Below are 24084 nucleotides of genomic sequence, written 5' to 3'. Positions count from 1 at the left end.
CTCTTGCTTATCACAGAATTATAGAGTTGGAAGAGACCACAAGGGCCATCCAGCCCAACCCCCTGCCATTCAGGAATATACAATCAAAGCACCCCTGACAGATAGCCATCCAGCCTCTGTTTAATGGCTTCCAAACAAGGAAATTCCACCACACTCCAGGGGAATGTGTTCCACCGTCGAACAGCTTTTTCTGTCAGGAAGTTTCTCCTTATGTTCCTCCTAATCTCTACTAAGGAAGAAGAGTGGGGAAATGGTTCAGACCATGAAGATCTGCCTGCTCTGGTTTGCTAGAGGAAGGAAAAGGCATGTGTAGACCATTTTGAGAGCACACCTTCATTTCTCTCCTTGCCCCTCACCCCACTTCTCTATAGTCTGAATTACCTCCCTCCCCCTCTCCCATCTCCACTGATAAGTGACAACAGCAGGGGGTACTCCTGGGGATTGATAGCTGTTGGGACATGGGAGGATGAGCAACTATATGTGAGGAGTTGCGTGCTTGTGAGTTGGGCCTCTGCCACTAGGGAGATACGTTTGGGAATCTGTGTTAGCATCATGGCCAAAGGTTAACAGCTTTTCAGTGTAGAGAGAGAGTGAGTCAGTTTGTATTAGTGACCTTGTTTGGTATTTTTTGCATTAGCTTGGCAGTTTGAGACCGGGCAAAGATATGAAGACTGGGAATTGACTAGGAGCGTGAATTTTCCTCTTGTTGCCAATCTGCTTACACAGTTCTTGTCAATGGTGGGGAGAGATGGGTCATGCTTGCACATTTTGGTTGGCACTACATAAACTTTGGAAGTCTATTTTCCATTGGCCTCCTCTTCCATACGGTCCAGGGGTGCATTTGATCACCAACTGAGGAGAGTTTGGGTAGAATTAGTTTGGGGGCCCAGTTCTGCCACTGGTTGTGAGAGAATGCTGGACCCCATTAGTAAAAGGACCAAAAAGCTTCTCTACTGTGTACCATCTACTGCATCATTTACCACCAATAAAGCTTATCTTGCAAGAGTAAAGTATGTCAGCTCTCAGCACCAAACCAAGTCTTTGGGAGGCCTGGATCTACTGGCTGTTATGAAACAAGGTAGCTGTGATGTGGGATCTCAGCCACTGAGCAGTTGTCACCTGCTCCTGTTGGTCCAAAACATGTTCTCCAGCACAAAGTCAAAAAGACGAATGAAATGCATGGTAACATTTGTGTCTTAACCATGTGGGGGAGAGCTTTAATTCCTTCACCTCCTGCTGTTTTCTCGATAAAAATCTTATTCCTCTCCCTGAAACCACTATTTTGTCTAGGAAAGAAGCTGCTATGCTACAAGTAGCAGCTTGGGAGAAATTTTGTGAAGGAAAGAAATGTGTGTGTTTATTTTCCATTGTCCCAGTCCAGAACGGGGACAAGGCTGCTGTTTTGTTAATAAATAAATAGAAATGTGATAATCCACATGCATTGGAGCTTCAGTTAGCTTTGCAGGAAAAGTCATACTTTCTCAAAGTTAACACTGGGGACAAGGGTAACTTTTAATGGTAACTAGGTGCACTAAGTTCCAACACCCCATTTTTAGAAAGTAACCATTTTAGTTACTTTAAAGAAAGCATCTCTAGTTTCTTTAAAGCAACTAAAACGATTACTTACTAAAAATGAATTGAACTGAATGCTACAAACTGGCAGCCTGTACTTTAAAACACACATCCACCACCACCACCCCCAAACTCCACCTCACTGTTACAACACCAACTAAACAGGAGGCAGTGACATAAGCCAGCACTTGAACCATGGCATAATCCTCCTCTGAAGCAGCCAAAGTAACTAAAAAGTCACTTTCACTGCAAAAGGGGTTAAAATAATCTCCTCCCCACCCCCTGCCTCCATTTTGTTATAGTCATACTGTGTAACCTTGGTTGTTGAGTAAAGCAATTAATTACAGGCAACTTTATTTGCCACTAAATTGACTGATCCAAACTGACAGCTAGTGCACCTCTTTTAAAAGGGAGTGGTGCAGGTACTATCACTCTCTTCCATGGGACTGATGGGATATCATCCAAGACATCCCTGGTATTGTGATCCATTTCAGGCTGACCATCACAGTATACCATTTACTCAAAGATGGTAGCACCCATATATCCTTTTAACACCACTCCACAGTAGCAAACTCTGCAAAGCTATTCACTCATCCTGTAATCATACCTCACAACCTGTAACATGTTTTTGTGCTGCTTCCCCAGTCTTGCTAACTTACCTATGAAGCCCAGAGAGACTACATCTCTTCATTACATGCAGATGGGAAAGCCAGAGATGGCTAATGTAACACTTGAGACTGAAATCCAACCTGGTGTTATTAGTGGGTATCTGGAATGCTGGGCAAAAACTTTGGGGGGGGGGGCATATGGATTATTTTTGATGCTGTTACACAGTGAAAAGTAAGGATTAATTTCTTCAGATGGGGAAGTGCAGGAAAGAGTGTGCCTTAAAACATTCGGCCTGGTGCGGCAGGCCCGACAGAATGATGTTAGGCAAGATGCATCCTCTGCTGTACAGCGTAAAATAAGGTAGTACAGGACAATCGCCTAGTCACAGCACTTAGATAGGTGGTGTCTCATATAAAACATGGTTGAAGGAGGAAAAGGTCTCTTAATTCTCTCTTACACTAGATGACAAACTTAGCTTTTTGGTTATTGTATAATAAATACATTCTTGCTTAGGCAACTGCAAGTAAGCTTTTGAAAACTAGGCAGGAAATGGTCTGACATATTCTATACAAGGTAATGACTCTTTGAGCATAATGGCATCAGAGGCACTTTCCTACTCACAGCCACTTTCCAGTTTGTTTCAGTGCTGTTCCTGGGAAAACTATGACAACGTATACAATTCTGGAACTCATGCTGCAAGACAGCCTTACCTTGGCCTGTTAGTTAATCTCAGAATAAAGCAGCTAGAAACCTAGGTCTCAGCCAGCTACCTAGATCTGGTTTGCTTGGTAGAAGGCATTCCCGGTGTTTTGTTGGGGGGGGGGGGCATTGAGAATTAATTTCTGCAAACAAAAGTGTGGTGTGCAGTGTTAGCTAGTGGGATATAAAGGGAAAAAATCATCTATTTCCATTTTCAAAGCAGCATTTTTATATCTCTTTCAAGAAGCCTGTGTCCTTCTTCAGTATGGTAATGGAAACATTAAAAGATGATTACCAGTATTCTGTATCAGTAACTTGTCCAGATCCAACTCCCTGTCCCAAACTTGACAGAAACATCATTCAGTCATACTCTGATCACCAACAGAATGGACCTCCTTCTCCCCATGCAGATGATGCCCAGTAAAGTAGGTTGGGGAGGAGTTATGATTGTAGCTATAGGTTCACAATTGTGACAAAGTAGTGATCCTGAACATGGAACAGTTATGAATTAGTAAATCTAGATAACTGTTCTGTATTCCTGATTCTTAGTCATAACTGTGACACTGTCACCATGATTGTATCTTCCCTGCAAACCTACTTTCATGGGCATCAGCTACAAGGGGAAAAGACAGTCGATTCTGCTGGCCATCAGAGCATGGGTGAATGATGTTTCCATCAGGTGTGGGTTGGACCAAGACAAGTTACTTAGTTAAGTATACAGTGCACCCTCCCCTTATGCAGGAATCTGTTCCAGATCCCTCCACGTAAGGGGAAATCAGTCTATGCTGAAGCCCCATAGTAAGTAATGGGGCTTGTGCCCGCGGCGCACAATGCAGCTGCGCACCCCATTAGTTCTTCCGGGGTACGCAATGGGCTCTTCTGACACGGCTTTCAGCATATGCTGAAAGTCGTGTATGGTGCACCTGTGTAAAACGCAGGCACGCTATACTGAACTTCACACTGCAGAAATAATCCAGTTTGAGGCGGCTTTAACTCACCTGGCTCAATGCTAGGGAATTCTGGGAACTGTAGTTTTGTAAGAAATATAGCCTCTGTCAGAGGGACAATATATACACAATAAACTAAAATTCCCAGGATTCACTAGCACTAAGCCAGGGCAGTTAAAGTGGTCTCAAACTAGATTATTTCTGCAATGTGTTTTGAACTTAAGTAGTTGATATAGAATACTGGCTGGGGGACAACCCAGGCAAATTCTGTTCTTTCTTGAAGTCAGTGGGGAAGGACTGTATTTACAGTAGCATTTTATTTGCACTCTGCTAAGAAATAAAATGTGTTTGAAAGAAACAACAAAGGGAACACTTAAAAATGAAAGGCCACCAGAGGGCCTTAAAGTGGTGAAGGTAATCACTCAGCCCATTTTCACTCCAATTGCAAACAACCTCATAAAAGACTAGAGGATTTGAGATTTTGGTCTTGATTTTCACATCACTGCCATGGCTTAGTCTTCCAACCAACTCTGTTAAAATCTGAAGAAAAAGGGATTACAGGAAGGAATAAAAGAGGACTTGAGACATAAAGCAGGACAGATAAACTAAATGAATTTTCAATGCATATACTACTCTTCCTCTTAAAGAACTATTCTTAGCAATCTTCCACAAAAGTGGAAGTTCGTATAATCTTAACATTTGGGACGCTTCCTTCATCCTGCTTTCCCATGCTTCAAATGTATGACAGCTCCTAGCAGGTCTGACTGTATTAAATTGTGGTCTTGGGCTATAAAGGATATAATAATCACAGTTTATATGAAGTATATAATATTGATCACAGTCATTTCCCAAATGATTAGAGTAGCACTAGCACTATGGTTACTCCTGATAAATGCGAGCTTTAAAAAAATATTTATTATCAGTTCAATCCCACCTCCCACTCCCTGCAATGATGGATTGTCCATTGCATCTTGCTGGTGAGTTCTATTTATAAGCAGGTCCTTGTAGAAGGTCTCCGTGTGTTTTTACCTGGCATCAGTCATTTCTGATTCATATAGAAGTTCTAGGACTTTACATGTGGTTCTCCTGTTTACAGCTACACTGGATTAACTTTTAAAAGCTAATTTATATATGCCACCAAATGAGGAAAAATCCCAAAGCAAAGAAGCTAATGTCACTTCTCTATATGTCCTGAGCTGATCAACAGAATATAACTTTCAGACTGGAGCAGTACCAGTCCTAAAAAGGTTGGTCTTGTCTTCTATTGCATTGCGTTTGCCCAGTTTTCATTCAGGCCCATCTCTTTCAAACATCTATTAAAATAAGCAGCCACCAACCTAAAAAACACTTAATAAAAACTCTGTAGGTTTTTCCCATTGGCAGTTGTCTGACCCCACTCCTTAGCAGCGCCAACATCTTGCCATCAGAAATGCTACATAAATGAAACATGGAAAGTCTCCATTCTTCTAATGTTGTGGAAAAAATACCAGATTCTTTCCATATGGTCAAGCTTTTCTTTTTTAACACCAGAGAAGGCATAAAAATAAGAATCTGTGCCTTATGTACTATTGCAGGAAACTAGGTCCTAACATCTTATGCTAGGAGGAGACACTCGGCATTTAGCTTGGAGGTGCTTTAGCAAAGTGGCTGCCTTTCTTAATAGCAGTGTGCAGTTTTATTTGTCAAGCTTCATGATGTAGCTAAAATAGAAGCCTAGGCCTTCAGTAGCAGCACCTGAACAGAAGCTAAACGGATTTCAAATATTATTATTCTGGTCATTGTCTTCCTGGTTGTCTTTGGTTTGTGCCAACATCAAGTTCTCTTGCATTTCATTATGCTGTTGTCTCATCCTAAAGTACGCAGAAGAGAGATCAAAGTCCATAATCATTCAACAAGAAAGCTCTGCACCCTATGAGTAGATTACTCACTGCCCTCTTTACTACTATCTACTTTAGAGAACCTGCTATATGTCTAAAATCAGCTCCTCTCTCTAATGCAAACATAATTTGCTCCTCTCTTTCAAACTGACTATTAGAGGTCACATAATATCCATTTTTAGCCTATCTTGCATACAGACATCTCCATGTGCATTCTGTTTTCTTAGGCCCACTTATTCATGGAGGGAGGTGCTGCCTACAGCATCTAGGGTGTGCAGTCAGAATGCCATTGGGGTGCATCTACACAGTAGAAATAATACAGTTTGACACCACTTTAAATGCAGTAGCTCCAGCCTACAGAATCCTGTGATTTGTAGTTTTACAAGATCTTTAGCTTTCTCTGCCTTTGTTTCACAAAACTACAAATCCCAGGATTCTGTAGGCTGGAGCCATGGCAGTTAAAGGGGTGTCAAACTGTAATACTTCTACAGCATAGATACCCAATTGTCTGTTCTTTTAATATTTCTGAGACATGGATGGAGCATGCTGGCCTTTACTAGAATGGCAGATATCACAGTGGGTAGAAAGGGTAGGAATGATCCAACAAAGGACCATATGTCTTGTTACTAGTTAGGACTTGGTATATAAGCAGGTTGCCCAAGATGGCTGGCTAGGAAAATAGGTTCACTTTCACTATAATGTCACATTAGGAGAAATCATCTGCTATTTAAACGTATATCACTTTTATTGGTCAAGCCAAGACCTCCTTTTTCTAACGGCATCAGTACAATTTCTTCCTGAAAAAGGAGCAGAGTAGTGCAAGAGAGATGTACAAAACCTTTGAAATCATTCTATATAAGGCATCCCTGGAACAGTCTTCACAATTTGAATTCAGTGGCATCGGAGCAGCAGCCCAACACAAAGGTCTGTGAACAATGCTTAATCCCTAGGGCTATCCTATGGATTTTGTGCCAAACCACTTTCTTAATTATTTGAAGAGCACTAATCAGACTTCCTTAGGCTTGGTGCATTAGCAGGCTTGCCAAGATAAAGGCTCCTTTTCAAGTCAATACTTACTTTTCCCTGTTGAAAATGAAGAAGTCTCTTTGGATTGATTCCAGGTGTTTCTGAAGGTGACACGCCTTCCATTATGGAAGAAACAGAAAAGACTGGTGATGAGAAATCCTCAGTGTGACATAAAGCTGTAAAGCTACAAAGATAAACATTTCATGGGGATAGTTAAACAAAGAGGTCTGGTGGGTTTATCAACTGGGCCTTGTCCTTGAAAGACCCAATGAAGGAATGGGGCAAGCAAACACAGCCTCAACTCAGAGTTGAGACTTTTCAGGTGAGAATGGCCAATGAAGAGAGAGGAAGAATCATAGAATCATAGAAGAGAGAGAAGGTAGTGGATTCATCTTAAGTCTGTTCTTGTCAGACACATATCCATTATACTGTAGGTTGCCCCCTGTAAAGCATATGCTCCTGGACTTACCATTCATAAATGAAACTGCAGATAATAGTGAACTGCTACAGAATACCTTAAAAAAGTGGTGGAGGATCTAGAAAATGCTTAGGGGTTGTGCATACCAGCAGGAAAAGCTGGCCTGGAGGTGAAGTGAGGGTGTGGCATCCATATGACGCATGCCCCAGCTCCGCCCCCCAGGCCAGTGTGACACCGCATGCTGCTTCATATGGTGTGTGGCATCACGGTGCTTCATCCAAACAATGCAGCACCAAGGGAACACCTTAAAGCCGTGGCACCGCAGCTATCGGCCCTTTCTAGGGCACAAAAAGGAGCCGCCAGATTGAGGCCATGGCATGCAGTTGCCATGTCCCCGATCCAGCATAGCTGGAGGTGGCTGCAAGCCACCCTTTAGGGGCAGTCTGCACAGCTTCCTAGAGAGGTCAACAGAATTAATGTGTTTTTACCTTTAATCAGAAAGGGCTTGTACATGGGTCCCCATAACCCACATGGTGGAAAACATCAAGAAATAGGGCTATAGCTTCAGGTTTGACATCATACTATTGATTGCACTCAATTGTATGTTATCAAATCTGAAGGTATAGACTTATTTCAGTTGTGCACCATTGCTGGAATGTATCATCACGTCTTGGTTTAGACTACTAAACAGAAAGCCCCTTGAGTGCTGTGTACACAGAGATGTTATGTTACAATAGATGGATATTATTATAAACATTTTTGAAGTTCTGTAGAGAGACAAGCCAAGTCTGCTAATACTGAAGGCAGTGGTACCATAGGTGAGCCAATACTAAGGCTAGAATCAGTGACACAATTTGCCACTTCTGGTCAGAAGTAAAACATAACCTAATCTTTCAAAAAGAAATCCTGATCAGGTAATGATCTAGGAATTCAGCTGTAGAAACTGGCATTGATAATGTAAGTGGCAAAGCTACTTTCATTCAGATCTTGGAGGTTAATTTCCCTGGACCAGTACTAGCTGCTCAGATTTTAGTTTCATATCTCAGCAAGGTAAAAAGTGACAGAAGTTATTTCTGACATACTGCTGGGTAAAACTCTCAGCTGTTTTTACTATCGCTATAAAACTGCAGGACAGAGCCATTAAATTACATTGTGGCTTTTCCACTATGGTAAAAGTGAACTCTGGATTTTTAGATTCTGGCTCAAATACAAGAGCTATTTCATAACCAATTTGATTCTATAATTATTGGATTCACCAGTTGCTTCTTTTATATATATTTCTATGTTGTAGCCATCATATTCTCTTGCTCTTTTTCTGTCTTTATTTTCACCAGTTTCTTTTTCGAGATAAGCCAGGCTAGAACAAATGGTGGACAACTGTTCTTGGTTTCTTCATAAAAAACATATTTCATTAACAATACATATGTGCCCCTAGTAAAGTGCCACCAACAGCCCAACATAGTTGGTGGATAAAATAGTAAATGTACTGTCCATTCACACTACACAGTGGAATCATAGCACTATAATGTGTACAATGTGAAAAGACCCCTAGGAAAAAAAAACCATTAAGAGTGGTTGTGAAGCAAATATTAAGGTTTCCAACTCATTATCTGCAGACAGTATAGAGACTGTGAGAGTGTTCATTTTCCCCCTTTCCTTTCCTCCTTTTCCCCACTGCCTCCCCCCACAAAGGACTACTCAAAAACAGAAAGAACAGTATATCTATCTATGATCAAAGATGGTTTGCAATAAGGGCTTTGATGTGTGGTTTTGCTAATGGCATAAGAAACCCATGATATTCAGAAAGCATTATTGGATACCAGTAATCATGCAAAAAGCTCTCTACACCTTCTGTGGCAAAAAGTTGTAAACACAGATTTATCAGCAATGCACAATACAAATACAAAGAATTAGAAAATGAAACAATTCCTTGCCAGTTTTGGCTGCAGCCTTCTTTCTAAACTACTCATTTGGAGCACTGCCAATAATGTCAGTGCTGTCAGACCTGAGTAAGCAGTTTGAGAAGCACAATCTTTTGTCTCTTGAGACCAATATTCACAAAGACATTAAATGAATATGAACACTATTAAAATGCTGGCATCCTTAAGTAAGTAATATATCTACTAGCATTTGCAAAGCTGCATTTCCTGAAGTTTACAATGGGATATGTAGTGTAATCAACCTCTCTGTATCTCACCTGAATTGAATCATTTTTGCTGCTTTCCTTTTCCTTCTTAGCTAGGCGCTTCTTCTTTTTGTGAAGGGGTTTGGACTCCAGGATCATTTCTTCAAGCTCAAAGGTTGGGTCACAATTCAACTTCCCTTTCTAGAAAGGGGTAGAGAGAGATCATTCAAAATATAATAAAATGTGCATGGACAATGGTCTTCCACTGCAGCCTCAACCTGGAAATGAGCTCTTCCCCTAAAATGAGTGCTTTTATATTATATAAATTAATGTTTTCATCATCATCATCATCATCATCATCTATAGTTGAGGGGGGGGGATAAAGAACATGATAAAATTCTTACAGTAGGAAGAAATCCAGGCATTATTCTCTTTTGTAGAACAGCATCCCAGTTGATATCAGCCAAATAAGCAAAGTCTTGAATATCACTCAGATGAGAAAATCGTTCCTCTGCATTTATCTCCAATAACTAGAAATAGAGATTAACCAGCTAGTAAATATGATAATGATCACAGCAGAGAGAAACAAAAGATATTTACTGCAGATTGGACAGATGAAATAAGAATAATGTGTATCTCAATTTACCAGATGTTAGTCATGATTAATTCCAATTCAAAGCAATGAAATATCAATCTAAGCTTTTCCTCTGGTTTAAGTAGTTGTTATTATAACTACTGTTCCTCTTATTTTCTTTTACAGTAAACTTCAGTTTGATTAGAGCCATGTATTAGAGCTTCTCATGAGTTACAAGTCAATTTATTAATGTTGCCCCTAGCATGGATTCTAGGGGCCTTTGGTATCCTCTGAGGTTTGGTTCCACAACCAAACTGTGAATATCAAAATCTGTAGATGATCAAGTCCCATTATATAGAATAGCATAAATAAAATGGCAAAATCAAGGTTTGCTTTTGGGATTTATTTTTTTGTTTATTTTGGAATATTTTCAAGCCATGGATGGTTGAAACTGTGGATGAAGAATCCACGGATATAAAAGGCCGACTATATATTGTTAAAATAAATGAAGCACAACATGCAAGGAAGTTTAGAAATTTATATCCTAGATTAAAAATATATTTACAATTTCTTAGGAAATAGCAAAAAAGGTGGGTAGAGCAGGTGAAGGGCATATCATCAGACTTTTTTTTTAAAAAAAATAATAATTTTGGAGACACCAATGGATAGTAATAAAATTCAGGTTGTTGAAGGGTTACAGTGAACATGCACACCACATCTATCACTCATCATCCAAAATGCGTAAGTCTAGCATGATCCACTCAAGGACAAGTCATCAAAGCTCAAGGGATTCTTTCCCAACAATTTTGGACTCTTCTTTGCAGTTCAGGGCCACTGGTCCGCTGGTACAGTCGGAAGCCACAGATCCATGCTATAACTTCTTTCCACTACAGTAACACTATGGTTTCTGAGAGTGATGGTATTTATGTGGGGAGCAGTAGTATCATGGACTGAATCAGAACCAAGGCTTCCAGCATCACTTTTGCAACACAGGAAGAATTTTCTAAGATTTATAAATAAATCTGAAGAAGAAGAAGTGTACAGCTGCAACTCCCTCCCAATAAAAGAAATATCAGAGGAGCGCCTCACCAAATGGTGAACATTGCCTTTCAATTGTTTGAATCAATACAAAAGAAAACTTCTCGAGCTGGTGACAAATGAACATTACAGCCACAAAATCTCTCAAGGTAAGACTTGATCAGAATGGCTACTGTACAAATTTTCCATTATTGACTGTTGATCTTATGCTAGTTTCTTCAACTACCTTATTCATATTTAACACATTACCCCCATTCATCCTTCATAGTCCCTAAATTTTCTGTTACTGAGTGGAAAACAGTTATAACAATGCTATAAGGTAAGCAGTTAAGATATTCAATAGTCACGAAAGCCAAAATGCTTCAGTGGACAAAGCACTGTGGCTTTGAACTTGGGAAAATGTGGATTCTTCATCCATGGATTCACTGAATAGCCCTGGGCAAAGTTATACTGTCATATGCTTCATTTCAAAATTTGTCTGACAAACAGGAATAAGAGACTTCTTCTAGGGGTTATTTTGAGGCAAAGTGATAGACTACAGAGTCTTTTGCTTGATAAAAATTACTATAAGTACTGTATTATTATTTCCTGTGCAAAATGTCTGGAGCAAATTGTAAACATATTCACTTGAATGGGGTTATATTTTTGCTTCAGATCTTTGATTGTACTCCATTGAGGTTAGTAGTCAGGGCTGGAAAACAGCTCCCCGTCTCCTTTCCACATACAGACTTTAATGACACCTGAAATAGGGCTACTCTCTCAAGAAACTTTTAGATGCCAGCTTTTGACAATGAAAAATACCTCTATGTTCTACCCTCCCATAAAGCTTGGCTTTACAAAGCAATGCAGGTACAGTTAAAGGTCATGAGTTTTCTTCCACAAGGCAAACATTTTAATTTGTACTGGATGGAAATCAGTGCCACTTCAGAAAAATGTTCAGTCTTTTCCCTCATTCTCATACATCACATTATCCACAAATGACCATAGAGCCAGGTTCTCTACACTGCTAAGAACCTTTCTAATTAGATGCTTAGTTGGCTGAAAATAGGAAAGTAGGCTCATTTGGCAGTCTTTTACTGAACTCTCTTACTGTAACTTGAGCCAAGTATCCTACAGGTGGTTACTGTTTTTAAACAAGTTGTTCCAAGTGCCCTGTTGTGACATATTCTTCTCTTCTTCGCAAAGAGATTTTGCAGAAATGGTTTATTGTTTACTGCATCACTATCTATATAAGTCAAACAAACTCCCACTTGAAGCAGTCTCATTCTGCTTATTTGAGAGTTTGGATGCCACGGGCATCTGCCACCCATATGGTTTCTAATGTTTTTGTTGTTCAGATATTTCATATGAATCAGCAAAACATCTTAAAATGATTGGTGCAATGCATGAATACAAATAAATTATTTTGCTAAAGAAATAAAACCTAGATAAGTAAAAATAATGATGCAAGTAGGGAAATCCTGCTGTCTATCCAAAAGCACAATACCCCAATACAAACCCACAAGCACAGTCCTCATTATAAAGAGATAGTCACTTATAATTTTCGGAGGGCATGCAAGGCTTCTGAAACTCTATGCTTTGGTTTTTTTAAAAAAAAATAAGCAAGAGAGATTGATGATAGATTTTTAAATTAATGTTTCTTGTTGTTGCTTAACCATGGACAAAATTCAGCACTAGTGCTACTTTGCTTAAAGAATCCTTACCCAGCATGGGGTTGCTACCTAAAAAGAGAAGTTCATATTCTCAAACTGAACAGAATACATTGAGCACAGCTTTGAGATTAAAAGCTACAAATATAGTACAAGTGGCATATGTTTGAGATTCCCAAAGATACACATGCAAAGATATGAATAGCATGTAGACACACTACTGACATGAAGCACAATGTATTGGTACTCACTACTAAGCTTTTCTATGGATCCCATTGTAATTGGCTACAGCTACTCGTATGCAGTAGGTGGTTTCGCGCCCACTTGCATAAAATGATGCATTCCATCAGTTCAATATGGCCAGTGTGCACACTGTGTTGTGGATCTAAACTGACACCCACATCTGTCAAGAACGTGGAAGCCTGTTTCTGTGTGTGGACAACACATGCCAGGTTGGCATAAGCCTATAATTATGTAAGTTCCTAAAATATTCCTGACAAATGGGAGCTGGTATGGAATTTCCCACATTCTACTTAGTTTTCCTCCAAATCTCCTAGAAAACCTACAGTTGTAAAAATACATATACAGAATACAATTGTATATACACTTACCTGGAAATAAATGCCTTTAACCTTCACAGCTTACTTCTGCAAAGACCTGGCATAAGACTACACTATTAATTTCTATTCCCACCCACCCCATATTGTCCTGCACTAACAATATGTAGCCATTGCATACTGGCAAAGAGACAGAAAGATGCATTTTTACTTCACATGTAGAACTGTTCCCCACTTGTCCGCCTACAAATTCTGATGAAATTCAGTAGAGCCCTATGAGCCAGGACAAAAACTGACAACCCCAGTTGGTCTCATCTATAATAGATACAGCTGCTAAAACAGATACAAAGAAGGCAAAGTGGAAATTTAAATGATGGCGATGACAGGTATCATCATTAATTCAAGAAGAAGCAAAGAGAGCTGTCGGCTTTCCAGAATGCCATACTATTTTTTAAAAACAGTTAAAATGATATATAGCACTACTGTACAAAGGATGTATGTATGTATGTATGTATGTATGTATGTATTATTTATTCTGGCCAGTTTCAAATTATTCAGTTTTAAAACGGATTAAACAGTTCTGTTGAGCTTTTGAGCCACATAAAAAAGGCAGTGATTTGGGGGTTACTTTAAACACCACCTGATGTGTCTTGGCTAACAATGTGGTAATTGTTCACCATTCCAATCATTTTGTGAGAAATTATTTGATCACACTGTGAAAATCATTGCCTGTGCTCTAATACTGGAATGGTGAAGGCTGTGGAGATTGCCATGAGCGTAAAGGGCTGAATTACGAACCCTGGACACAGTGAAGATAGATCCAATCTTACCTATGGCACCTTGAAACTCTGGAGACCATATGATTACACTGAAAGGCTGGAATTCCATTGGTGTTGTACATTGGCATTAACTTCCCATTAAAATAAGCATAAGTACTTTTCTGGTTACTGGGGAAGAGGGTATCCAGTACCTCATTGCTTGATGACTCTCTCACACACAGCTAAAGACCTCAGGGTAAGTTCTCGTGGCCTTGTACTTGCTAGTGGTCCCAGAAGAAAATGGGTCTTCCTTTTTCCCAACAGCACCAACTGCAGCTTAAGGATACCTAGGAGTCCCCTGCCCATTGATTAGATGTGAAAGTGTGCCCCACTGAGGTTGCAAACAGGCCAGAAGGGAAATCCCAGCAAACTATGCATCTCAGTTTCTCTGAATTAGAAATAGTTAGAAACTGGAAAAGGTTTTTTTTTTTAATGATAAACTTCACAATTTACTTCTCAGGGTTATCTGAACCAGTTTTGCAAGTATCTGAAGAATGTTACTTTATCCTTCTCTAAATAAATCAGGAAAAATTGATTAAACCTTAGGGCTACTAGTGAACCAACAACTGTAAACTCTTCTACTCCCTGGTCCTTAGCTGTTTTCCTCATGAAGCTCGGACAAAAGGGAATCCAATCTGATGTCTGGGGAGAAACAGGACAAAGGCTTTATGATATGCTGTCACTTAAGAGGAGCTTGTCCTATGTCTTTATGAGTGGTTAAGATGTGGTTAAGATGCCAGTTTTGATGATCGGAAGATCAGAAGGTTGGCAGTTCAAGGCCCAAGTGCTGCATGATGGGGTGAGCTCCTATAACTAGTCCTAGCAGTTTGAAAACATGCAGATGCAAGTAGATAGATAGGTACAGTTATCAGTGGGAAGATAACAGCATTTGGTGCAGACATGTTGGCCGCATGACCACCAGAGTAGTCCTTGGACAATGCTGGCTCTTCGGCTAACAAACAGAGATAAGCACCACCCCCTACAATTGGTTATGACTAGACATTCATTGTCAAGGGACTACCTTTACCTTTACCTTTCCCAAAACAAATAATCAGTACAGCTTCTCAGATGCAATCCAGACAAAATATCCAAGTATATTACTCGAAGGTTAATTGGAAGTGAATGAAGTGGGGCAAATAATGTAACAATATTTCATACACTAATATTAAAGATCCTTGCTTTATCCATCAGTCTTGGAACTGGGACAAAATTATCATTATATCTGTTATAAAAAGCCTGAACTCTATTTCATATTACAAAATATTTTCCACAGTAAATGGCTTACGGAATTTCTCAGTGTTATTTACCCCCCCTTTCATACCAGATTGGATGGATTCACAGGGATTTTTTTAAAAGCATAGTTGTGTGGTTTTTCAAACTCTTTTGTGGCAGGAAGACATGAAGGAGCTGGCTGTACCACTACAAGCCCTGCACAGAGAACAACTGACAATCTGGGTGAAATCAATAAAGCCTCCAAGAACTCATCCCATTCCTATCTCCTCTCTCTGATAAGGACTGACTGTTGGCATGTTATCTGTGAAGTCATATGCTGGTGAAAGGAGCTATGCTGGCAAAGTACCAGAGTACCACCATCTGAAAATATGTGAACAGCTGTTATGAATAAATGATGTGAAAAGAACATCTGTAGAAGCTTGACTGACACTTTGCCACAGGGCAGACTTGCTCACATTGTAGGGTGGCTGACTGATTTGAGGATAGAACTAGACATTACAGAAGACAAATGACTACCGCTGAAATTAGGAGTCCTGTATCTCCTCTTCTTCTCTTTGTAATTCTATTAAATGGCAAGACTTAAAACATTGATAATAACAGAGAATGTGTGTCTGTGTATCCACTGCCAACACAGCTCCAAGACTGAAATTTAGGTATTAGAAACTTGGCATGAAAACTATGGAGACCTTGGAAGTAGGCTCCTATTTTGTTTTTAAAGTGAATGAGTGAATTTTAGTTAACTAAAATCTTTACAGCATGCACTATCATTTTTCAATTCATTGAAAAGATTTGTACTCATGTTATTTAATCAGGTCATCAATCGATCATGATGTAATTTCACTGTACATTTTCTCTCTTCAAAAAGGTTGAGTCAATAATATAAACATAATCACAATGTATAATCATGTCATACATATGTTTATAGAGCAAGTGTGTTTGTGTTCCTGAGGAGAAAGGAAGATGAAACACAGAGCTTCTGTTTTTGGTGGCAGTCACACATCTCCTGGTCCTGGCTATAGTGTATGCCTACCCGGTCTTTTAAACAAACATCCTTCTCCTTTTGTTTGTGTGTGTATTAATTGGTCTCTAAACCACACTCACCTTTTTAATTAATGACACCATATCCTTTGACCAAGCAGCAGGATACATTACTGTCGCTGTCTTGTACACATGCGCTATTTCATTTGCAGCTGTACTAGATCGGATGTGATACGGCCTCTGAGAAGTGGGAGGACGAGGAGAAGAAGGAAAACAAATACACAATTATGGAATAAATCCCTCATCAGGCAACAAGCCAAATAATTTCATCTGAACATTTTCTTTGAAGACTAACTCTCTGAATATACTGACTGTGCTATTTTCTGCAGACCTCCCACCCTCACCATTTCTAGACACCGCTATTGTCAACTGAAGCACTGAACAGAGAAGCCTAATTTAATTGAAATAAATGCAACAACAATGGCAACAATGGCAACAAGAGCAAAGCTGCTTTAGCTAGCAAAATATAAGGTGTAGAAATCAAGTTTACATTGCCATCAAACTGGAAACCCACATTCATAACAAATCAATTTAGTGCTGTGTAAGCACATGCATGTCTTAGCTACAGAAACTGAAAATGTGTTTCTTGACTGACAGGGAATCATGATGAAGGGAATCCTTGACCGATGAGAATCTCTGCAGTTCAGAATTTATTTTGTACAAAATTCACACATGGATTTTTAAATGTTTTTTTCTGCCCAAAAAACCTGCAAATTTTGTGCAAGTATAAGTACCCAACTACCTTTTCTGCAAAGAAAACAGGATTTTCTGCATATAAAATAATATTTCTGCACAGAAATATTTTCTGTAACAAAAATACTTTTTTCTGCAAAGAAAATGTTTTTTTATGTGCAACCCCCCACATACAAATTTTGCACTGAATAAGTCCTGAAAGGTCAATAATCTCTAAAAACTCTACAGTTTTTGTTGCTGTTGTTGTTGTTAATAACTTTATTTCTTACCAAAAAAGGCAGAAAACAATAACAAATTCAAACAAAAACAAGCTAAAATACAGATCCTTAAGAACCAACTTCAAAAATTCAAGGTCACATGGGATGTAAAAGGGCAACTCTACAGTTTTTAAATTAGCAGGAAGAAAATTCCCATATGATAGTTTGGTGCATTAGTAAAGCTTTCCTACAAAGAATTTTAAATACACCATGAAATTACAAATCCCAGGATTCCAGAGGATGGAGTCACAGTAGTCAAAGTGACAACAAAGTGTTATAACTGCACAGTGTGAAAGAATCCTCACCTTTTCATTACCATTCAGCTGACAGAATAAGGAGAAGAGAAGAATAGATTCTCCACTACCACTTTCCTTGAAATGTCACTTAATAATGCATAAAAGCATATTGAAGTCTCTCAGCAAAAAGATCCAATTAAATTACAGCAGCACTGCCATATTGTGTCTGACTCACTAGCCTTTGGAAGAGAAAGTTAAATTCTGAAGTACAATTTCAAGCAGTACCTTGAGGTCAAGGGAACTTAACTTAGGCCACAGACCACCATGTATGTGCGTCACTGCTGGAAGAGAACAAGAGGACCCACGATTCTGGCTACAACACAGAGTCCAACCTGAATTCCAGTCTCTCTCTCTCTCCCAATAGTCTGCTTCTTGTGTAGTAGACTATAGGCAAAGCTCTAAGCATGTGGGGTGGAAATGGGCACTACAGCTTTACTGAATGGAACAACTGTCTTTGGAATTGACTTTGAAGTGCATTTAGCAATTAGTTGGCTGTCATTAGAATACATATTAATGTGTAGTAAGAAGATAGAAAGAAAGAGTGTCAGCAATTTAAGATTTAGACATATTAACATTTCAAAATGATAAACAACCTTTGCTCCCAAGATTTATTTCTGCATGAAGATTCTACAGGAACCAAAGATGAATCATTCAGGTATACTAAGAAGCTAAGAAACTTTTAGATTTTCTTTTTATCCCCAAACCTTGAAACCCCATACTGACTATCATAGTAGTAATACTAGCTAATACTAATACTACTTCTAATAATTATGATGATAATACTAGCAGAAAATATCCTTGACTTGGAACAATTACTAAGGAAAGTTAAAGAACAAAGGGCAAAGGCAAGCTTACTGCTAAGCATAAAGAAAATAAAAATAATGATAATAGAGGATCTATATAAATTCAACCTAGACAATGAAGAAATGGAAATAGTTTTTTTAAAAATCCATCCACCAGATCAAATGTTGATCAGAACAGAGAGTACAATCAAGAAATGAGAAGACTAGGAATGGGAAGAGCAGCTATGAAAGAACTAGATAAGATCCTAACATGCAAAGATATACAATTGAACACTAAGGTTAGAATCATCCATGTCACTGTATTCCCCATTACCGTGTACTGATGTGAGAGCAGGACAGTGAAGAAGGCAGACAGAAAGAAAATCAACTCATTTGGGATGCACTGTTGGAGGAGAGTGCTGAGGATACCATGGACAGCCAAAAAGACAAACAAATGGGTCCTATAACAGATTAAGCCTGAGCTCTCCCTGGAAGCTAGGATAACAAAACTGAGGCTGCCATACTTTGGCCACATCATGGGAAGGAATGACTCATTAGAAAAGACAATAATGTTAGGGAAGGTAGAATTTATTTATTTATTTAACTTTTATGCTGCCATTTTCCCAGAAAGGGACCCAGAAGCTAGTAGAAAGAAAGGAAGACCACATGCCCAATGGCTAGGCTCAGTCAGGGAAGTCATGGGCTTGAGTCTGCAGGACCTGAATAGGGCAGTGGAGGATAGGGTCTTGCAGATACCTCATCCATGGGGTTGCCATGAGTCAAGGTCAACTCAAAGGCAATTAACAACAAAAACAATAACAGATTATCAAGAAGTTTATACAACAAAATGTTGCTGGAGTACAGTTTCAAGACTCTTCACTTTCCAGCCCTTTCATTTAGCTAATAAGCTAATCACATGGTTGTTTAGTGATAGGAAACACAGAGGGAGAAGAAAATAGCTGAATACAAAAGTGCCCCAGCCCTTTTGAGTCATAATAATGGACAGCAAAATATATGTGCAGAGATTTAAGTTCATGTGGAGCTAGTAATATCTTCAAAGGTGATCATCTAGCCCAGTGGTCCTCAATCTGTGCCCTTTGAGACATTTTGGACTTCAGCTCCCAGAAGCCTCGGCCATGTTGGCATTTAGTCTGAGATTCTGGGAGGTGAAGTCCAAAATCTCTCAAAGGGCACAGTTTGGGGACCACTGACCTAGCCAAACAGGGCAATAACCTGAAAGCATTGTATATGTTGTGCCAGTGGGTGATCTACAATGCAGCCTGTGAATGCTACTGCGCACACTGATCATCACAAAATTGACTGAAATATTCTAGAGTTAGATATTAACAATGTGACACATTGGTCTTCAACATATAAAGTAACACTATTTGGGATGTTTCATTTCCTTTTTATTTGATTGAACTTAAAAGTCCTCAAGACAACACACAACAAACTTTGCAAACGTGTTCCAATCCAATCTGCCAAGAAGGCATGCTGGAACATGAAATGAAGTGGATTGCTAATTCACACACAGCAGTACTTTTCTTCCTTGAACCGCAGGATTGTTCTGCAGTTACAAAACATAAATGGGTTTTCTATCATGTGCTTTCTAAACTTCTGATACATTTACAACAACTTCTGTGATAGATATTCACATTAATCAGTAAGACAATTTGCTTTTTAGATTGAAATGATTCTCTCTTGGGAATTTTAATGAGTCCATCATAAATGGATGCAGATCTGAGGAGAGACGATTTCTAGGTTACTGGAAATAGAGGATTAATGGATGGAAAGATCAATAACATAGGTAGGTTAACTGTACAGTACCCGGCCTCTGAGAAGTTCATAGGCTGTAATGCCTAGTGACCACCAGTCAACAGCATAGGAATAGCCAATAGGTTTTGTAGAACTGAACATCTCAGGTGCTGAAAAACAAGAGAAAATTGTAGTTTGGTTTAGGTTTAAATCTTCTAGTAAGATAACTGGCTGTGCTTTCCATGATGTAGTATCAGCTTTCATTATACAAGTGAAGCACACAATGGATGTGGTCTTTAGATCAAGGGTCATTGGGGCTGCATCTGTCCCTCATGGTAAGCTCCAGAACTGAAGTTTGGAGCATATTCCTGGGGTAGGGTAGGAAACATGAGGTGCTCCTGATGTTAACAGCCTGCAATTCCATCAGCTCTAATCAGCATAACCATTGGTAAGGAATCATGAGTGTTGCAGTTCAACAACTACTAGAGCAACATATTTCTTCAACCATGCCCTCAGCCACAAGATATTCTCAGTCTCTGGTCTGGCCCAAGGCAGGCCATTAAGATTTCCTGAGCTGAAAGGCTATAAAAGGCTTTATGCTTGGTCTCAACAATCACAGTCTGCCCAACCCTGATGTGTTACTTTGGCTTCCATTCCCTGACACAATGTCTAGCTTTGGGCTCTCATCTGCAGTTTACTTACAACAAAAGTCACAACACTCTATTTATCAGGAGCAGTGCTAGTTTTGCCTTTCAGAAAGATGCAGGTGTGGCCTTTCAATACTTTTGTTGTTGTGCACAAAGAACGGAACTAGACTTTGTCAGCTTCTAGCCCCCCTTTCATTGATCTCCAGGAGTTATAACAGAGCAAGAGATAAATGCACCTTGATTCTGAAGCGCAAATATACGTGTGCATGGGATGCCAATTTATTGCTTCCTTTATTTATCCCCAACAATAATCTGTCCAGACAGTAAATATTGCTAAATGTGTTTCAAATAGCAACCACAATGTTATAATTGCAACCAGATGCATTGTGACATTAAGGATTCTATTAAACAGCCTTAGATTTACCAGAGAGAAGCTACCATTATAATATCTCAGAAATTACTCTCACAGAGTAGTGTAGTTAAGTAATCTTACACTAAAGCATCTTATGAAAGAGTGGGAAATGTGCATAGCTTCATCTTCTTTAAAATATAGTAGATCAGTCCTACTGCATGTGTGTTTTGTTTTGTTTTTTGGCGGGGGGCTGGCCTGCTCATTCTGCTGATTGGCATCCTGGACTCCAGTCCCAATGTCCTGCCTTGATAGCAGTGTTGCTATTTTGGAAACTGGTGAAAGGGAGACTTTGTTTTTACTGTGTGCTCTCAAGTTGTTTCTAACATATGTCGACCCTAAGGCAAACCTATCATAGGGTTTCTTGGCAAGATTTGGTCAGAGACTCTAGCAAGTAATATATCATATAGAAGGCAGGGGAAAAAAGACTTCAATTAATGTTTAATTGGTACATGGAAGAAGTGCAAACAATGAGCTGGCTATTTCAAATTGGTGTCCCTATTTTCAACTAGTGAGAAGTGCTTTGGTTCCCACTAAGGCATGCATCATCTAGAAAGCCTACTTTAAAAAGTGCTGGAATCACTATTAGTGTTATCAAGATTGACATACATAAACACGATTATGTGGTCATGGAAGCCAAGTGTATTGAAAGCCATAATCTTCATGGTAGCCTTCTTTCAAGTGCTTTCTGTTCCACAAACAGGGACCATGTCCATGTAGAAGAAAGCATTCTTGCCCCATTCCAGCACTGACCTGTAGACTGCGCATGGGGCCAAAGTGGGTGGAACATGGGCCCAATCCACACTCTACGGTGATTCTCTGGAGTAAAATGAATCCTCTTTTGCTCCTAATCAGGTCAGAAACACTGGATAATCCCCTGGACATGCGAACTTTGCACCAATGCAGGGATGGAGGGAGGAGTATCAGTTGGCAGGTGATCTCTTCCTGCCCAAAACTTCAACTCCCTGCCATAGCACTTTCACTTTCCCATTTTTGCAGTTTCTTCTCCAGCACCACTTCTTTTTCAGACATGCAGTTTGATCGCACAAACATACATTAGCACAACACCATCAGAGCAGCACACCAACGCTCAATAGGATGGCCGTTTCCCCCACTGGCTATGCAGAAAGAGGGAGAGGTCTCCTGGGAAATGTCTGGACAGTGCTGCTGGTATTGGTTTATTGTGGGTGCTGGTTATGTGGACAACTTGTCTTCCCCACAGACATAGAAGCCCCAGTGGTGAGCTGGGTTCTCCCATCAGTGAGGACACCACCAGACAGACCAAGACAAAAGTGAGGCAACTCAATGTATAGTGAAAATAGTTGTGTAGAGAGGAGGGCTTTAGATTTATTAAGCACCGGGGAACATTGGAATTGTACAAAACAGATCTGCTCAGCATGAACTACAACAGCACCAGACTGCAGAACAACTTTTAAACTGGCCTTCACCTACATTGGAATGTGGGAACATCTAATGAAGCTGTGTGAGATTAAGGATGGGCAAAAGGACCTACCTCTGCTGTTTGTTGGCACAGGCGGTAGTGATGGCCACCAATATGAACAGGTTTAAAAGGGATGTAATATCATATAATTCAGAGTCTACTCAGACTTCTCTTGGTCTTAAATACCTTCAGACAAGATTCATCACAGGGACCAAGAGAAATTGCCTCAGCCTTTCTCACTCACATAGGTTCTGGGAGTACTCTACCCTCCCCGTTACTTCATCCAGTTGCAACAACAACTGAACCTTCTCACTGCCTTCTTCTGGTCTGAGCAATGTGGTTTTCCTTCCCCTTTTCAGAGCTTCTTCCAATACTTATGGAAAATATGCAGTTTTGAGAACAAGGCAGTGTACTGTGCACTTTCTCCTCAGTATTAATTCAATCTTAGTTACTTTTGGTAGGACATGCAGACAGTATCTTACACATGCTACTCCCAGTTCCTCACAAGATCTTGGACAAAGTCATGGAGGATAAGCCTATCAATAGCTAACAGGACTTTTATACTTATGCATCACAATTTCCAGGTCACATGTTGGCAAACTGTTCCTGTGCAGTTCAGTCATAAATTCATCAATATCAAAAGACGAAGAAGATGCAAACATGAAATACCTCCCATATTTTTCTCAGTCATAGAAACAATGCTTGTATTTGCTGAGCAAGTATGCACATCATAACACAATAACATCTTATCAAAATTCAAGCCTCCCCAAATATTATTTGATATTATCAAAAGGCAGAGGAGAGTGAGAAGTTCATACCACTGCCTAACTAACACAAAACCAAAGATCATACCCTGTTAAATAAAAGCTCTTCCAACATAAACACAAATGTAATAGAACAATATACAGTAATATATATAGTTACTGCAAAAAACAACAACCCACAGTTGATTCTCTTCATCATGGACTGTTGGCAGCCATATTAAAGAGAAAATTGCAATCTGTGGCCCAAATCCAACTGCTAGTCCCAACTAGAGCAGATCCACTGAATTAATTACTGAATGATAAGACAACACTTGTGTAGATGATTTATTGATTCTAGTCTAGTTGGGATCAACAATTGAATTTAAGCCAATGAACACTCTTTGAAATGGGAAGGCAGGGGGAATGGTTCCGAAAGGATGCATAACATACAGTATTAGATTTAGGCGTTTAAAATGACATTTCAGATGTCTGATCCAGCTCAGTCCAGCATTGGTCCCTTCCTCTGCCATCTATATGGGGCAATCTTTCCAAATGTGGCCCACATGTAAGGTAAGGCCACTTCATTACATTATCTAGTAGCTACAAACCAAGCTGCATTCTATTAACAAAGGGTTAATGTAACCACATAGGGGACAGAGGTCTAAAACACACTGCAGAAATAATCCTATTTGAGACAACTTTAACTGCCCTGGCTCAATGTTAGGGAATCCTGGGAACTAGAGTTTATTGTGGCACCAGACCTCTCAGACAGAGAAGGCTAAATGTCTCACAAAACTGCAGTTTCCAGAATTCCCTAGTACTGAGCTAGAGCAATTAAAGCAGTCTCAAATGAGATTATTTCTGCAGTGTGTTTTGGACCA

General features: G+C 39.6%; 1 protein-coding gene across 3 annotated transcripts in view; it reads right to left on the bottom strand.

Moving 5' to 3' along the window:
• Nucleotides 1-1571: 1571 nt before the first annotated feature.
• Nucleotides 1572-24084, bottom strand: part of STK32A (serine/threonine kinase 32A) — a 111570-nt gene continuing 89057 nt past the window's right edge. The window contains exons 8-14 of one of the 3 annotated variants that reach the window (XM_089531474.1): nucleotides 20036-20133; nucleotides 16244-16360; nucleotides 9678-9803; nucleotides 9346-9474; nucleotides 6782-6846; nucleotides 5562-5677; nucleotides 1572-4367 (exon numbers count right to left, since the gene is read on the bottom strand). In XM_089531474.1, coding sequence (XP_089387600.1) covers nucleotides 5584-5677; nucleotides 6782-6846; nucleotides 9346-9474; nucleotides 9678-9803; nucleotides 16244-16360; nucleotides 20036-20133 — 629 coding nt within the window. In that variant the 3' untranslated portion in view covers nucleotides 1572-4367; nucleotides 5562-5583. Of the gene's footprint in view, nucleotides 5678-6781; nucleotides 6847-9345; nucleotides 9475-9677; nucleotides 9804-16243; nucleotides 16361-20035; nucleotides 20134-24084 lie in introns of all 3 variants that reach the window. The other 2 variants (XM_089531467.1, XM_089531482.1) reach the window with 2 other exon arrangements.

This window comes from Sceloporus occidentalis, unplaced genomic scaffold, assembly GCF_023333645.1.
Source record: "Sceloporus occidentalis isolate IW3139 unplaced genomic scaffold, rSceOcc1.0.p SCAF_1, whole genome shotgun sequence".
NCBI classification, from domain to species: domain Eukaryota; kingdom Metazoa; phylum Chordata; class Lepidosauria; order Squamata; family Phrynosomatidae; genus Sceloporus; species Sceloporus occidentalis.
The sequence above is the reverse complement of the archived record's forward strand: the minus strand, read 5'-3'. Positions and strand labels throughout refer to the sequence as shown.